The following is an 18,651-nucleotide window of genomic DNA, read 5'->3' on the forward strand; positions in this document are numbered from 1 at the left end:
GGGCAGAAGGTTTATTTGAATAAATTATAGCTGAGAACTTCTCTAATCTGGGGAAGGAAACAGGCATCCAAATCCAAAAGGTACAGAGAACTCCCTTGAAAATCAACAAAAATGGGTCAACACCACAACATATCATAGAGAAACTTGCAAAATATAAAGAAAAAGAAAATTCTGAAAGCAGTTTTGGACATACAGGCCTTAACCTACAAGGGTAGACACATAAGGGTAGTAGCAGACCTGTCCACCGAAACTTGGCAGGCCAGAAGAGAGTGGCAGGAAACATTCAATGTGCTGAATATGAAAAATACACACCAAAGAATCCTTTATCTAGCAAGTCTGTCATTCAGAATAAAAAGAGAGATAAACATGCCCAAACAAAAGTTAAAGGAGTTCGTGACCACTAAACCAGCCCTGCAAGTAATTCTAAGGTAGAATCTCTGAGTACAAAGCAGCAAAGACTACAAAGGACCAAAGAACATCACAAGAAACATGAAATCTACACATGACACAATGGCACTAAATACATATCTTTCAAAAATCACTCTGAATGTAAATGGGCTAAATGCCCAATCAAAAGACGTTAGGTATCAGAATGGTTAAAAGCCCAAGATCCATCTATATGCTGCAAGAGACTTTACAAGAGACTAATTTTAGACCTGAGGACACCTGCAGATTGAAAGTGAGGAGATAGAGAACCATCTATTATGCTAATGGAGGTGAAATGAAAGCCAGAGTATCCATACTTATATCAGACAAACTAGATTTTAAAAGAAAGACTGTAACCAGAGATGAAGAAGGGCATTATATAATAATTTAGGGATCTACTAATCAAGAAGATCTAACAATTATAAATATTTATGCCCTCAAGTTGGAAGCACTCAGATATATAAATCAATTAATCACAAACAAAGAAACTCATTGGTAATAATACCATTATTGTAGGAGACTTTAATACCTCACCTTACAGCAACAGACAGATCATATGGTCAGAAAATCAACAAGGAACAACGGCTCTGAAGGACCAGATGGACTTAACAGATATTAAAAAGCAGAATACACAGTCTTCGTGAGTACACATGGAACATTCTCCAAAAGAGATCACATACTGGATCACAAATCAGCCTTCAACAGATACAAAAAGATCAAGATCATATGCTGTCTATTTTCAGACCACAAAGCCATGAAACTGTAAATCAACCACAAGAAAATATGTGGAAAGCCCTCATATACATGGAGGTTAAAGAACATCCTACTAAAGAATAAATGGAAATTAAAGGAGAAATTAAAAAATACAGAGAAGCAAATGAAAATGAAAACACAACAGTCCAAACCTTTTGGCATGTGGCAAAGGCAATCCTAAGAGGAAAGTACATTGTAATTCATGCCTATCTCAAGTAGCAATAAAGGTCTCAAACACACAACCTAAACTTATACCTAAAGGAGCAAGAAAAGGAGCAGCAAATAAAGCCCAAAGCCAACAAAAAGGAAATAATAAAGAACAGAGCAAAAATAAATGAAATAGAATTAAAAAAAAAAAAAACAGTAGGAAACAACAATAAAACTAAGAGCTGGGGAAAAAAACCAACTAAGAGCTGGTTATTTGAAGGAATAAACAAAACTGATAAACCCCTAGCCAGATTTCTCAAAAAGAAAGGAGAGAGGACCATAGATAAAATCATGAATGAAAGAAGGGAGATCACAACCAACACAACAGATAGATATGCAAGCAATTATTAGAGAATACTATGAAAAATTATATGCCAACGAACAGGACAATCTGGAAATGAACAAATTCCTAGAAACTCACACACTACAAAAACTCAAAGAGGAAGAAATAGAAATTTTGAACAGGCTCATAACCAGCAATGAAATTGAATTAGTAATAAGAAACCTCCAAATAAATAAGTCTTGGGCCAGATGGCCTCCCAAGGGAATTCCACAGACATTTAAAGATGAGTTAATAATTATTCTCCTCAAACTGTTCCAAAAAATAGAAATGGAAGGGAAGTTTCCAAACTCATTCTATGAAGCCAGCATTACCTTGATTCAAAAAACCAGACAAAGACCCCAGTAAAATGGAGAATTACAAGACAATTAATGAACCTGGATGTAAAAATTCTCAATAAGATACTACCAAATCAAATTCAACAACACGTCAAAAGAATTACTTGCCATGATCAAGAGGGATTTATTCTTGGGCTGTATGGGTGGCACAATATCTGCAAATCAATCAATGTGATATATCACATTAATGAAAGAAGGAATAAGAACCACGTGATCATCTCAATAGATGCAGAAAAAGCATTTGACAAAATACAGCATCGTTTCTTGATAAAAACCCTCAAGAAAGTAGAGATCTAAGGAATATACCTCAAGTTCATAAAAGCCATATATATTAAAGGCCCACAGCTAATATCATCCTCAGTGGGGAAAAAGGGAGAGCTTTTCCCCTTAGATCAACAACACGACAGGGATGTCCACTCTTACCACTATTATTCAACATAGTAATAAAAGCCCTAGCCTCAGCAATCAGACAACAAAAAGAAATAAAAGGCATCCAAATTGGCAAGGAAGAAGTTAAACTTTCACTTTTCAAGATGACATGATATCCTACATGGAAAGCCAGAAAGATTCCACCAAAAAACTGCCAGAATGGATACATGAATTCAGCAAAGTCATGGGATATAAAAATCAACGTACAGAAATCAGTTGCAGGGCCTGAGTGGCTCAGTCGGTTAAGCTTCCGGTTCCTGATTTCAGCTGAGGTCATAATCTCGCAGTTCATGAGATCAAGTCACACGTCCAGCTCTGTGCTGACAGCATGGAGCCTGCTTGGGATTCTCTCTCTCCGCCCCCCTCTCTCTCACACACAAAATAAATAAATACTAAAAAAAAGAAATCAGCTGCATTTCTATACACCAATAATGAAGCAGCAGAAAGAGATCTCAAGGAATCAATCCCATTTACAACTGCACCAAAAACCATAAAATACCTAGGAATAAACCTAACACAGAGGTATGCTGAAAATTATACAAAGCTGGGGCGCCTGGGTGGCGCAGTCGGTTAAGCATCCGACTTCAGCCAGGTCACGATCTCGCGGTCCGTGAGTTCGAGCCCCGCGTCAGGCTCTGGGCTGATGGCTCGGAGCCTGGAGCCTGTTTCCGATTCTGTGTCTCCCTCTCTCTCTGCCCTTCCCCCCGTTCATGCTCTGTCTCTCTCTGTCCGAAAAATAAATAAACGTTGAAAAAAAAGTTTAAAAAAAAAAAAGAAAATTATACAAAGCTTATGAAGGAAACTGAAGAAGACACAAAGAAATGGAAAAACATACCATACTCATAGATTGGTAGAATATTGTTAAAATGTTGATACTACCCAAAGCAATTTACACATTCAAAATAACACCAGCATTTTTCACAGAGCTAGAACAAACAATCCTAAAATTTGTATGGAACCAGAAAAGATCCCAAACAGCCAAAATATTCTTTAAAAGGAAAACCAAAGCTAGAGGCATTACAATTCCGAAGTTCAAGGGGCATTACAAAGCTGTAATCATCAAGCAGTATGCGCTGGCATAAAACATACAGATCAATGGAACAGAATAGAGAACCCAGAAACAGACCCACAAATATATGGACAACTAATCTTTGACAAAGCAAGTGGTACTGGGACAACTGGACAGCGATATGAAGAATGACACGGGACCACTTTCTTAAACCATACACAAAAAGAAGTTCAAAATGGGTGAATTACCTAAATGTGAGACAAGAAGGCATCAAAATCCTACAGAAGAAAACAGGCAACAACCTCTTTGAACTAGGCCACAGCAATTTCTTACTTAACATGTCTCCAGAGGTAAGGGAATTAAAAGCAAAAATGAACTACTGGGACCTCATCAAGATAAAAAAAAAAAACAAAAAAACCCCTTCAGAATGGCTAAACCTTCTGACAGCTCAGAGCCCGAAGTCTGCTTTGGATTCTGTCTCCCTCTTTCTCCGACCCTTGCCCCACTTGCACTCTGTCTCTCTCTCCTTCAAAAAGAAACAAATATTTTTTTTTAAAGTTTAAGGAAAAAGGCCGAAACTTAAGTACCTATAGAGAAAAAAACCAACAAGAATCACATATTTCATATTATTCCTCAGAAGTACAAGACAAGGAGGTATCAGTTAAACACAATAGTTTGAAAGAGGTGTGGAGTGAAAGGAAAATTGGTTGAAACTCTAAACAAGTAACGGTCAGGGCACCTGGTGGCCCAGCTGGCTAAGCCTCTGACTTTGGCTCGGGTCATGATCTCATGGTTTGTGGGTTTGAGCCCTGCATCCAGCTCTGTGCTGACAGCTCAGAGCCTGGAGCCTGCTTCAGACTCCGTGCCCCCCTCTCTACCTGCCCCTCCCCCACTCGAGAGGGCTTCTGCTCAATCAATCTCTCTCTCTCCCTCTCTCTCTCTCTCTCTCTCTCTCTCTCTCAAGAATAAACATTTAAAAAAATACAGGTAAGGTGGCTCCTGGGTGAGTCCATTGGCTAAGCATTCGACTTCAGCTCAGGTCATGATCTCGCAGTTCGTGGATTTGAGCCCTGCATCTGGCTCTGAGCTCACAGCTCAGAGCCTGGAGCCTGCTTTGGATTCTGTGTCTCCCTCTCTGTGTCCCTCTCCCACTTGTGCTCTGTCTCTCTCTGTCTCTCAAAAATAAACATTAAAAATAAAAGAGGGACATGTATCTATCCCCCCTTAAAAAAAATACAGGTAAATAAGAACAGTCAAACCTACCAGATTACCAAATTAGTCCATTATTAAAGTAAGGTATCTACCCACTTCAAAAATTCTGGGAAGCAAGGTGCATGGGAAAATAAGTATCTAGGAAACAAGAGATCTAAAACAAGAGATAGGTGTGGGAATTCCCAGAACAGTGAAAATAGATGAAACAGACAAGATTAGAATGAGAAAACAAGGCTCCAGCAGTATCATTTCAAAGAAAAAAGAAATAAACTGATCAATCACCTGATGTGTTTGTTTTAAAATTATTGAGGGATTTTAGGGTTTTACTAAAAACATAGGAAATGAATTAGTCATATGTATGCAGAAAATAAGAAAAAATAATCTAAAACATTATTAACTATAGAAAATGCTATGGGCATCCAGCATTAACTCTAGAAAATTAACTCCAGAAAATGCTGGGTGGCCCTGTTGGTTAAGCGTCTGACTTTGGCTCAGGTCATGATCTGGTGGTGCATGAATTAGAGCCCCTTGTGAGGCTCTGTGCTGACAGCTCAAAGCCTGAATTCTGCTTCAGATTCTTTGTCTCCCTCTCTTTCTGCCCCTCCCCCCACTCATATTCTCACTCTCTCTCTCTCTCTCTCTCTCTGTGTCTCTCTCTCAAAAATGAATAAACAATAAAAAAAAATTAGAGGGGTTCCTGGGTGGCTCGGTTGGTTAAGCATCTGACTTTTGCTCAGGTCATGATCTCATGGTCTGTGAGTTAGAGTCCCACGTCAGGGTCTGTGCTGACAGCTCAGAGCCTGAAGCCTGCTTCAGATTCTGTGTCTCCCTCTCTCTCTCTGCCCCTCCCCCTCTCATGCTCGCTCACGCGTATGCATGCTCTCTAAAAAATAATCATTAAAAAATTTTTTTGAATGGGGCGCCTGGGTGTCTCAGTCCGTTCAGCATGGACTCTTGATTTCAGCTCAGGTCATGATCTCACAGTTTGTGGGTTCAAGCCCTGCGTCTGGCTCTGTATGGACAGCACAGAGACTGCTTGGGATTCTCTCTCTCCCTCTCTCTCTGACCCTCCCTGACTCATGCTCTGTCTCTCAAAATAAATAAACATTTTTAAAAAAATTTTTAAAGAAATTTAGAAAATGTAAAAAGGAATGTAATCATTATACACAATATGTATATACACATGTATATGTGTGTGTATGAGATATACATGCAATAAACACTACGTAGCCCTGCTGTGAATATTTACCATTATAGTCATGCAAACACTGACTAACGATTTCATCAGAACTGTGGCATAACCATACTGAGGGAATGGGAGGAGGGAATTCTGTGTTTGGCAGGCAGTATATGAAAACTAAATCTGCAGTTATCATATAATAATGGTAATGTCTAAAACTGAGAAATAAAGAAAACAGCATTATAAGCATATTAAACAGAATCATATAGGTAAGAGCAAAGAACGTCTAGAAGAACTGAGTCATTACCTTTGAGTAGAGTCTGAGTAGAACAGAAGACTTTTTTTTTCAATGTAGCCTTATGATAATATTTGATTTTTAAAAAGCACATTTATTGAATTTAATAAAACGTTAATTAGAAAAGAAACATTACAAACCAATTAAAAGTACATGGAACATGTTTATATACATTTAAATTATATGAAATAAACAGGAGAGGAAAATACAGCATATACCGCATATAGTGACTGCAGTTATGTGAAACACCTGTATATATACTGATAGGGATCAGAAGAAAATAATAATATAGAATATTAATGTCCATTTACCTAATGATTATTGTTTAAATTTTTAAAATACAATTTAAGTAACATCACAAAAAGAGATAACACTTAGAAGTACCGAAAAGTGAGATGCAAGAAGAGGTGTATATTACCATCCATGAGTATTTTTGCCAAAAAAATAACTGAATCTAAAACTGATCAGACCTCTACATCCAACAGTTTATAGAGCATACGGGAGCCAGTGAAAATACACCACAGAAATGCAACAAGAAAAGCTCAGAATATAGGAAATTCTACATGAATAATCTAGCTTTTTCAACAAATGTACTCCAAGAAAGAAAAAAAATGGAAAGAGAAAAAGGAAAATTTTCAGATTTAAAATAGACTTACAAGGTATAACATTTAAATGCAACATAACATGTAGTAAGGCATTCTTAAGATCCTGATACATAGCAACAATTTTTAAAAAACACTAATATGTTTGTGAGGGAAATGAAGAAATGTGGAATGTTAACTAGGTATTTGATGATACTATGGAAAGTCAAATTTTAAGCACAAAAAGGGTACCATAATAATGTCTAAACAGTACTTATCTTTTGACAATATACTCTGATATATATATAGACAGAATGATATGATTTCTGAGACGTCTCCAAAATAATATGAAGATAAGAGAATAGATGAAACAAGACTGGCCATGTGTTGTAACTGCTGAAGTTGGTAACTGTTGTTGGTACATGAAGATTTATAATACTATTCCCTTTGCCTGTATATCTGCTTGAAAACTTATAATCAAAAAAAAGTTTATTTAGGGGCGCCTGGGTGGCGCAGTCGGTTAAGCGTCCGACTTCAGCCAGGTCACGATCTCACGGTCTATGAGTTCGAGCCCTGCGTCAGGCTCTGGGCTGATGGCTCAGAGCCTGGAGCCTGTTTCCAATTCTGTGTCTCCCTCTCTCTCTGCCCCTCCCCCGTTCATGCTCTGTCTCTCTCTGTCCCAAAAATAAATAAACGTTGAAAAAAAAAATTAAAAAAAAAAAAAAAAGTTTATTTAAAAATTTAAAATACTTTATGAATTTGAGCAATAATCTTTAAACATTTTTCGACTTCATATAAAACACAATCACTTTGGTGATCATTCAAGAATTTCAAATCTTTCCATGTACCTAATTATATTAATATGGCCTAATGAGGATCTTAATTTGCATAAAATACTAATAGGGAAAAGCAACCATAACTAAAAATCTGTAGTGATTACAACATTATGTTCTTAAAATACAGAGATATATATGTATATATATACATACATGAAAAAATACTGAGATATATATGTATATATATACATACATGAGTCATATTTTTTGAAATCATAAATAAAAACTGGCTTACCTCTCTCAATTTTTCTCGTTCACGTTCCCTCTCAGCAATACGTTTTCGCCTCTCTTCCTCTTCCTTAAGAGCATTTTGTGTTTCAGTTCTTAGCTTATCATCTTTAAGAATCTTTCGAATTTTCTTTCTGCCTTTTCCAGGAGACTTGGAATCATCATTTTCATCTTCTTCTTCTTCCTCTTCCTCTTCCTCTTCATCTTTATCTTCTTCAGAATTACTCTATGGAATTTAAACGATGAGAGATAAATACCACAAAATTGTCTAATTTATCCATTTCACATTCCAATAATTAATTTAACAAGAAAAAGAAAAACAAAACATACTGAAGAGCTTTAAAATTATACTTTGCAAAAAGGAAGAGCATTAATTGAAAACAACCCAGAAAAGGAGGTAAAGGACTGGAACAGATATTTCTCCAAAGATACAGAAATATCCAATAATCCTGTGAAAAGATGTTCAATATTACTTATAATTAGGGAAATTTAAATCAAAACCACGGGGGTGGCTGGATGGCTCAGTTTGTTAAGTGTTAGACTTCATCTCAGGTCTGGATCTCACAGCTTGTGAGTTTGAGCCCTGTGTTGGGCTCTGTGCTGACATGACAGCTCAGGGCCTGGAGTCTGCTTCAGATTCTGTCTCCGTCTCTCTATGCCCCTCCCCTGCTCGCTCTCTCTCTTTCCCTCTCAAAAGAAACATTAAAACATTTTTTAATAAATAAATCAATCAAAACCACAAATAAGATACTATCTTGCACCCATCAGGATGACTATTTTTAAAATAAAAAATAAGAAGTGTTGGTGAAGATGTAGAAAAATTGGAAGCCTAGTACACAGGGTAAACAGTGTGATGGTGCCTCAAAAAGTTAAATATAGAATTACCACATGACCCAGCAATTCCATACCTCAGATTATAACCAAAATTAAAAGCAGGTACTCAAATATTTCTATGCCCACATTTATGACATTACTCAAAATACCCAAAGATGGAAACAACCCAAATGTTCATCAACAAATGAATGGATAAACAAAACGTGATATATACATATAGAGAATATTATTTAGCCTTAAAAAGAAAGGAAATTCTGATACATGCTACAACACGGACGTGCCTTGAAAACATTGTCAGTGAAATAAGCCAGACACAAAAAGACAAATATTGTATGATTTCACTTATATGAAGTATATAAAATGGACAAATTCACAAACACAGAAACTAGAAGAAGTTACCAGAGGCTAATTACAGAGTTATCAGTTGTGAATGTAATTAAGACCACTGAAATGTACACTTAGAAATGGTTAAAAGTTTCATTTAAAAAGAAATGAGGGGCGCCTGGGGGGCGCAGTCGGTTAAGCGTCCGACTTCAGCCAGGTCACGATCTCGCGGTCCGTGAGTTCGCCCTGCGTCAGGCTCGAGGCTGATGGCTCAGAGCCTGGAGCCTGTTTCCGATTCTGTGTCTCCCTCTCTCTCTGCCCCTCCCCCGTTCATGCTCTGTCTCTCTCTGTCCCAAAAATAAATAAAAACGTTGAAAAAAATAAAAAAAAACAAAATAAAATAAAATAAAATAAAATAAAATAAAATAAACCCGCCCCCATCTGGGAGCCTAGTGTTGACAGAATGAAACATATTACAGAGAACTTGTACTTACATAATCCTGATTACATGTAAGAAATTTCAATTGGCTAACATCATTGCTAGAAGAAGTTTACTCACACATGAGTCATTATTCAGGATAAAATGTTTTATGTCTTCAGAAAACAGAACACTTCTCATCAACTCTATAGCTCCAAGAATGTAAAATAACTAAGAACAACTTAAAATTTCCATCAAATTTAGTTAAGGAACAAAAAAAATTGATAATATATCAACATTACTGCTATTTATGTATTATTATATTACTGCAAATATTATTAATATTACTGCATATTTATATCAATAAGTCAATCTTTCCACAAAAGTATTAAAATATAAATAAACCATAAAAATTAAATTAATGAATGGAATACAAAGAGGTAGTAACATATTTACTATAGTCTATGGTGCCAGTTATGATTCAAGCACAGAATAAATGTCATTACCTTGTTTTCACTGGATGAGTCTTCTTGAACCTTAATGCGTCGCCTTTTCTTTTTCTGTTTATAACTCCGCTGATTTTCTTCCAACTCTGCTTTCTTTGCAGACCTAAAGAACATTTAAAATGAAAAATTAAATATTTCAGGAATTTCCTTAAATTAATTATATACTATTTTACTTTTTAATTTTTTTGAGAGAGAGAGTGTGCTTGAGTTGGAAAGGAGCAGAGGGAAAGGCAGATCATCTTAAGCAGACTACGTGCCCAGTGCAGACCCCAACCCAGGGCTCAATCTCACAACCACGAGATCATGACCTGAGCCAAAATCAAGAGTCGGACATTTAACTGATTGAGCCACCCAGGTACCCCTAATTAGATACTATTTTAAAACTGATTTTCCTTTGTGTACATTCCTAAAAAAGACAACAAAAACAAAAAGCAAAAACTCTTCACTAGGTTCAAAAAGGATAACCCTTATTTCAAATCCAATAATTAACATTTTAAGTTATTCAGAGGAGAGGTTTGGCATGAGTCATAAGATGGATGATGCCTTTAGAAATATAAATAGCCAACATACAAACAAAAAATATTCATCATCTCTTAGAAAAAAAGGCACATTATAAAAGCTAAATGCTGGTTTCTTAAAATGAGCTTACAAACAAAAAAAGAAAATAGTAACAACTTTTGGCAAAAAAAAGTACTTTGGGCTTAGAAATTGGTGTATAAAGTTACATATTTTAAGACAGTACATTCCTGGCATAAATAACAGAAACACATATCAATGAGAGAAAAATGTGACTCCAGATAAAACATCACATTTGTGATGAACTGATTTTCCACAAGGTGTCAAGACAATGCAACAGGTAAAACAACATATTTTAGATAAATGGTACTAAGACTAGTAGTTATCTACATGCAAAGGAATAAATTTGGACCTCTATCTTACATCATATATAAAAATTAACTCAAAATGGATCAAAATCCCCTTAAAACAGACAGACATATAGATAGATAATGTTCTAGCTAACAGACTGCTCACTAATTTATTGTTGAAAAAGTAAGAAAATGGCTATAGACATATTCTGCTGGGGGGGGGGGGTCATAGGGAGAAAAAAACTGACCTGTATAAGACACTTTGAAAATATGTATGACAGGAGAGAGCTAAGATGGCAGCATAGTACAGGGACCCTAGGCTTACCCTGTCCCTCAAAGACAGGTAAATAACTATCAAATCATTCTGAATACCTAAGAAATTGACCTGAGAACTGATAAAACAAATGCCACAACTAGAAAGAGAGAAGAAGCCACACTGAAGAAAGTAGGCAGTTCTGAGGTGTGGTTTGGGGGAGAGACCGACCGTGTGTGCTGCAGAAACACTGGATTGCACAGAGATACACACAAGAACAACACATCCCCCAAAGCCACTGGTGGAAAATGAGAGGAGCTGATTTTCATGAGTTTTTGCAACCAGTGGAATCAAAGACTGGAGTATTAGAGGTTGGTGGGCTTGGCTAGAATAGAGACTGGAGTGCACTGTCCTACTACTGGAAAGAAGGCAGGCAAGCAACCCTGTTGCTGTTTGTTCCACAAACAGTGCTATCTGTGCATGGGGAGACACTGTTCCCTCTTCTTAGAATGCATTTGTGAGAGGTGGCATTGCTTTATAAGGCAAAAAGACCAAGTGGGCACCATTCCCTCAAGAAAGTTTTGAGTTTAAAGTAGCAGGACTGGCTGTGATAGAGGTGAAAGGGCACTGCACTGCTCCAGGCAGGCAAGCAACCCGGGGAAAGACAGTGTGAAAACAGAGATCTGAAAAACACCTACTATGCACGAGTGGAAATTATTTGCTCTTCTAGAAGGGGTTCCCTCAGACAAGCCAGCATGGACTCCAACTGGCGGGTGCCATTTCCCTCCCGACCCTCAGTATAAACCAACTTCAGGAAACAACATGGCGCCAACATTGGCTGCTTAACCTGCTTACACCAAGTCCTATCCCCTTGCGCTCTGCTGGTACTGCTTTTCTCAGACAAGTGTCTGAGACCAAAAGACCAGTAAACACCCATTCATGCACCACATCTACTGACCACAGAGCTCTGCAAAGCTTTAGTTCTAAAGGGGCGCCTGGGTGGCGCAGTCGGTTAAGCGTCCGACTTCAGCCAGGTCACGATCTCGCGGTCCGTGAGTTCGAGCCCCGCGTCGGGCTCTGGGCTGATGGCTCAGAGCCTGGAGCCTGTTTCCGATTCTGTGTCTCCCTCTCTCTCTGCCCCTCCCCCGTTCATGCTCTGTCTCTCTCTGTCCCAAAAATAAATAAACGTTGAAAAAAAAATTAAAAAAAAATAAATAAATAAATAAAAGCTTTAGTTCTAGTGGAAATACTATCAGGTCTCTCTTAGATAGCAGACAACAGCACACCTACTTAAAACGCACCACATTCTGGCCAAGGTCCCAACACTACCCACTGCAGGGAAGGAGAACCTCTGCAGATGACTAAACTGAGGAATAAAGCAGAGACACTTCCTGAAGTTCCGAGTCCTAAACATTATATGACCTCTTTTTCATGAAGCCATTACTCAGGAACAGGAAACCTAACAGGCTTTTCCAACACAGAGAAAAAGATAAAGACATAAAGAAAATGTCTACATAGAGTAATTTATCCCAAAAGAAAGAACAAGAAAAGATCAAAGCCAGAGATCTAATCAAAACAGATATAATATGCCTAATGCAGAATTTAAAGCAACAATCATAGGTTACTGCCTAGACTTCAGAAAAACATGGAAGACATCACAAACACATTTACCATAGAAATAAAAGAGCTAAAAACAATCATTCAAAAATTAAAACAGAAATAACTGAGATTTGAAACAGACTGGATGTAATGACCACAAGCATGGAAGAAGTAGACAAATGAACAAATGATACAGAAGATAGAATTATGGGGGTCGCCTGGGTGACTCAGTTGGTTGAGTGTCTGACTCTTAATTTCAGCTCAGTTCATGATCCCAGAGTCATGGGATTGAGCTCCATGTCAGGCTCTTCACTGGGTGTGGAGCCTGCTTAAGATTCTCTCTACCTCTGCCCCTATCCCCCACTCGCATGCTCTCTCTAAAAAAAAAAAAAAAAAAAAAAAAAAAAAAAAGAGGAAGAAGAAGATAAAATTACAGAAAATAATGAATCTGAACAAAAGAGAGAAAGAATGATACATCATGGCATCAGGCATAGGGAACTCAGTGACACCATCAAATGTAATAATATTTGTATCATGAGAGCCCCACAAAAAGAGAGATTAAAGAGAGTAAAAGGTATATTTGAGAAAATAATAGCTGAAAACTTTCATAATCTGGGGAAGGAAACAGACATACAAATCCAAGAGGTACAGAGAACTCCCATCAAAATCAACAAAAGCAGAACACCAAGACATATAATTCGCAAAATATAGTAATAAAGAAAAAAATCATAAAAGCAGCAAGACAAAAGAAGCCCCTAACTTACAAGGGAAGATGCATAAGGTAGTAGTAAATCCCTTCATAGAAACGTGGCAAGCCAGAAAGGAGTGGCATGATATATTCAAAGCTGAATGGGAAAAATCTGCAGACAAGACTACTCCATCCAGCAAGGCCAGCATTCAGAATCAAATGAGAGATAAAGAACGTCCCAGACAAATAAAAACTAAATGAGTTCATGACAACTAAAGCAACCCTGCAAGAAATATTACAAAGGACTCTTCAAGTGGGAAAGGAAGACCAAAAGAGACAAAGACAAGAAAGGAACAGAGAAAATAGCCAAAAACAATGACAAAACAAGTAATAAAACGGCACTAAATTCATATCTATCAATAATCACGCTGAATATAAAAGGACTAAATACTCCAATCAAAAGACATAATGTACCAAAATGGATAAAAACACAAGACCGATCTATAACCTGCCTACAAGAAACTCATGATAGACCTATGGACACCTGCACATTGAAAGTTAGGGGATAGGTAAATATTTATCTTGTAAATGGACGTCAAAAGCAAGCCAGAGTCACTATATGTTTATCAGACAAACTAGATTTTAAACAAAAGACTTTAACAAGAGATGAAGAAGGTTATTATATCATAATAAAGGGGTCTCTCCAAAAAGATCTAACAATTGTAAATATTTATGCCCTCAACATGAAAGCACCCAAATATATAAAACAATAACAGACATAAAGGAACTTATTGATAATAATACAATAATAGTAGGGGACTTAAACACTCCACTTAACAATGATGGACAGAACACCTAAGCAGAAAATGAACAAGGAAACAATGGCTTTGAATGACACTCTGGACCAGATGGATTTAACAAATGCATGCAGAACATTTTATGCTAAATCAACACAATACACCTCCTTTTTGAGAGCACATGGGACATACTCCAGAAAAGATCACACACTAGGTCACAAATAAGGCCCCAAGAAGTACAAAAAGATTGAGATCATACCATGCAACTTTTCTAACCACAACACGATAAAACTTGAAGTAAACCACAAGAAAACATTTGGAAAGACTACAAATACAAAGAGGTTAAAGAACATCCTTCTAAAGAATGACTAAGTCAACTAGAAAATTAAAGAAAATTAAAAAATACATGGAAACAAATGAAAATGAAAGCAGGACAATCCAAAACCTTTGGGATACAGTAAAACCAGTCATAAGAGGGGAAGTGTATACCAAGACAAGCCTACTGCAAGAAGCAAGGAATTCTCAAAGACAAAACCTAACCTTACACGTAAAGGAGCTAGAAAAAGAACAAGAAACATAGCCAAAAGGCAGCAGAAGAAGAGAAATAATAAAAATTACACGAAAAATAAATGACACAGAATCAAAATCAATAGTAGAAGAACAAACAAATCAATGAAACCAGGAGCAGGTACTTTGAAAAAAATTAATAAAACTGATAAACTCCTAGCCAGACATATCAAAAAAGAGAAAGACCCAAATAAATAAAATCACAAATGAGACAGGAGGGATAACCACAAATACCACAGAAATACAAACTATAAGAGAATATTATGAAAACCTTTATGCAAACAAATTGGTAAATATGGAAGAAATGGATAAATTCCGAGAAAACATATAAACTACAAAATTGAAACTGGAAGAAAAAGAAAATTTCGACAGACTGATAACCAGCAATGAAATTGAAATTGGTAGTCAAAAACCTCCCAAAATGGGCGCCTGGGGGGCTCAGTTGGTTGAGCGTACAACTTCAGATCAGGTCATAATCTCACGATTTGTGAGTTCCAGTCCCACGTCTGGATCTGTGCTGACAGCTCAGAGCCTGGAGCTGCTTCGATTCTGTGTCTCCTTCTGTCTCAGCTCCTCCCCCACTCACAGTCTGTCTCTCTCTCTTTCTCTCACAAATAAACAAACATTAAAAAAATTAAAAAAAACAAACAAACCTCCTAACAAACTAAACTCCAGAGCCAGATGGCTTCCTAGGGGAATTTTACCAAACGTTAAAAGAAGAGTTAAGGGGCACCTGGGTGGTTCAATCAGTTAAGTGTCAGACTTTCACTTAGGTCAAGATCTCACAGTGTATGAGTTCAAGCCCTGCATCAGGCTTCTGCTGTCAGCACAGAGCCCGCTTTGGATCCTCTGTCTCCCTTTCTCTGCCCCTCCCCTGCTTTCTCTCAATCTCAAAAATAAATAAACATTTATTAGAATATTTAATACCTATTCTTCTCAAACTAATACAAAATAGAAATGGAAGGAAAACTTCCAAATTCATTCTATAAGGCCAACATTACCCTGATTCCAAAACTAGATAAAAGACTCCACTAAAAAAGACAACTGCAGGCAAATGTCCCTGATAAAGACGGCTGCAAAAGTTCTCAACACAAAAGTGGTAAAAAAAAATCCAACAGCACATTAAAAAAAAATCATTCAACACAATCAAATGGGATTTATTCCTGTGCTGCAAGGGTGGTTCAATATTCATAAATCAATCAACATGATTCGCCACATTTATAAAGGAAAGGTTAAGAATCATTGAATCCCCTCAATAGATGCTCAGTAAGTACTTGATGAAGCACAGCACTGAATCTTAATAAAAAACCTCAACAAAGTAGATATATATGGAACATACATCAACATCATAAAGGCCATGTATGAAAAACCCAAAGTTAATAAAATCAATAGCAAAAAACTGATAACTTTTCCTGTACAGTCAAGAACAAGAAAGAGATGTCAAGTCTCTCCACACTGTTATTTAACATACTAGTGGAAGTCTTAGCCTTAGCAATAAGCTAACAAACAAAAATAAAAGGCTTCCAATATCAGCAAGGAAGAAGTCAAACATTAACTGCTTACAGATGCCATGATATGCTATATAGAAAACATAAAAGACTCCACCAAAAAATTGTTACAAATGATAACAAATTCAGTAAAGTTGCAGAATTCAAAATCAATATGCAAAACTCTCTTTCATTTCTATACCCCAATAATGAAGAAGCAGAAAAAGAAATAAAGGAGTCAATCCCACTTCCAACTGAACCAAAAACCATAAGATACCTAGGAATAAACCTAACCACAGAAGTGAAGTATCTGTACTCTGAAAATGATAAAACACTTATGAAAGAAATTGAAGAAGACACAAAGAAATGGAAAAACATTCCATGCTCGTGGGTTGAAAGAACAAATATTGTTAAAATGTCTACACTACACACAAAGCTATCTACATATTTATGCAATCCTTATAAAAATACCAACAGTATTTTTCATAGAACTAGACTAAACAATCCTAAAATTTGTATGGAACCACAAAAGACCTCAAAGAGCCAAAGCAATCTTTAAAAAGAAAAGCAGAGGCAGGGGAGGAGCCAAGATGTCGGAAAAGCATGGAAGTTTTCTGTGTGTCTCATGTCCATGAAATATAGCCAGACCAACACACCTAGAAAAATGATTGGAGGATTAACACAACGATCTGCATAAACTAAACCACAGAATTAAGGAAAAAGAGAAAAAATTCATTTTTATTTTGTTTTTATTAAAAATATTTTTCTTTAATTTTTATTACTATATTTTTTACTTCTGTGTGACCTTTCTTAAATTCTATTTTACTTCCATCATTTATTTTAGTCTACTTGAGTATATTCACCATTTCAAATTTTCAAACAATTTCCTTTTTTTTTTCGCTTTTTAATTTCTTTTTCTTGAATGCAGAAAAACTTCACTTTTACTTTCAATTTCTATTAAAAATATTTTCATTTAATTTTTTTACTAGTTTTTGCTTTTATGTAAATTTTTTCAAATTCTATTTTACTTCCATCACTTTTTTTAGTCTACTACAGTGTATTCATTTTTCAAATTTTCAAACGATTTCCTTTTTCTTTTTCTCTTTTTTATTTTTCATTTATTTTCTATCTCTTGAATACAGAAAAAAAAATTCATTTTTATTGTTAATTGTTATTAAAAATATTTTTCTTTATTTCTACTATATTCTTTACTTTTGTGTATTATTTTTTCCAATTATATTTTACTCCCATCACCTCATTTTACCCTACCTGAGTGTATTCATTTTTTCAAACTCTCAATTACCTTTTTTTCTTCTTCCCCCCCCTTTTTTATCTCTAATCTGTCAAACCACTTTTGATACCCAGACCAAAACACACCTAGGATCTAGCATCATGTAGTCAATTGTGTGTGTGTGTGTGTGTGTGTGTGTGTGTGTGTCTGTGTTTAATATTTTAATTTTAATATTTTTTATTTTTTTTCATTTCAATTTTTCTACTTCATCAATTCCTCTTCTCCCTACAAAATGACAAAACGAAGGAATTCACCCCAAAATAAAGAAAACAAAGAAACAACAACCAGGGACTTAACCAACACAGATACAAGCAAGATGTCTGAACCAGAATTTAGAATCATGGTAATAAGAATACTAGCTGCAGTCAAAAATAGATTAGAATCCCTTTCTGCATAGATACAAGAAGTAAAAAATAGCCATAATGAAATTAAAAATGCTATAACTGAGCTCCTATCACAGATGGACACAGTGGCGGCAAGGACAGATTAGGCAGAACAGAGAATCAGCAATATAGAGGAAAAACTTATAGAGAATAATGAAGCAGAAAAGAAGAGAGAGATTAAGGCAAAAGAGCACAAATTAAGAATTAGAGAAATCAGTGACTCATTAAAAAGGAACAACATCAGAATCATAGGGGTCCCAGAAAAGGAAGAGAAATAGATGTAGAAGGGTTATGTGAGCAAATCATAGCGGAAAACTTACCTAACCTGGAGAAAGACACAGACATCAAAATCCAGGAAGCACAGAGGAACCCCATTACATTCAACAAAAACCGACCATCAACAAGGCATATCATAGTCAAATTCACAAAATACTCAGACAAGGAGAGAATCATGAAAGCAGCAAAGGAAAAAAGGTCCCTAACCTACAAGGGAAGACAGATAAGGTTTGCAGCACACCTATCCAGAGAAACTTGGCAGGCCAGAAAGGAGTGGCAGGATAAACTCAGTGTGCTGAATCAGAAAAATATGCACCCAAGAATTCTTTATCCAGGAAAGCTGTCATTCAAAATAGAAGGAGAGAGAAAAAGTTTCCCAGACAAACAAAAATGAAAGGAGTTTGTGACCACTAAACCAGCCCTGCAAGAAATTTTATTTTTAATTTTTTTTTTCAACGTTTATTTATTTTTGTGTCAGAGAGAGACAGAGCATGAACGGGGGAGGGGCAGAGAGAGAGGGAGACACAG

At 36.4% G+C, this 18,651-nt stretch overlaps 1 protein-coding gene across 12 annotated transcripts in view; it reads right to left on the minus strand.

Annotated features, from left to right (window-relative positions):
* Positions 1-18,651, minus strand: part of ATRX (ATRX chromatin remodeler) — a 327,458-nt gene that overhangs the window by 136,127 nt on the left and 172,680 nt on the right. For all 12 annotated transcript variants that reach the window (XM_047843355.1, XM_047843349.1, XM_047843345.1 and 9 more), the window contains 2 exons: positions 9,917-10,019; positions 7,842-8,060 (listed from right to left, as the gene is read on the minus strand). In XM_047843355.1, the coding sequence (XP_047699311.1) occupies positions 7,842-8,060; positions 9,917-10,019 (322 nt within the window). The remainder of the gene's footprint in view (positions 1-7,841; positions 8,061-9,916; positions 10,020-18,651) is intronic.

The sequence above is a fragment of the Prionailurus viverrinus genome, chromosome X (genome assembly GCF_022837055.1).
Source record: "Prionailurus viverrinus isolate Anna chromosome X, UM_Priviv_1.0, whole genome shotgun sequence".
Taxonomy (NCBI): Eukaryota; Metazoa; Chordata; class Mammalia; order Carnivora; family Felidae; genus Prionailurus; species Prionailurus viverrinus.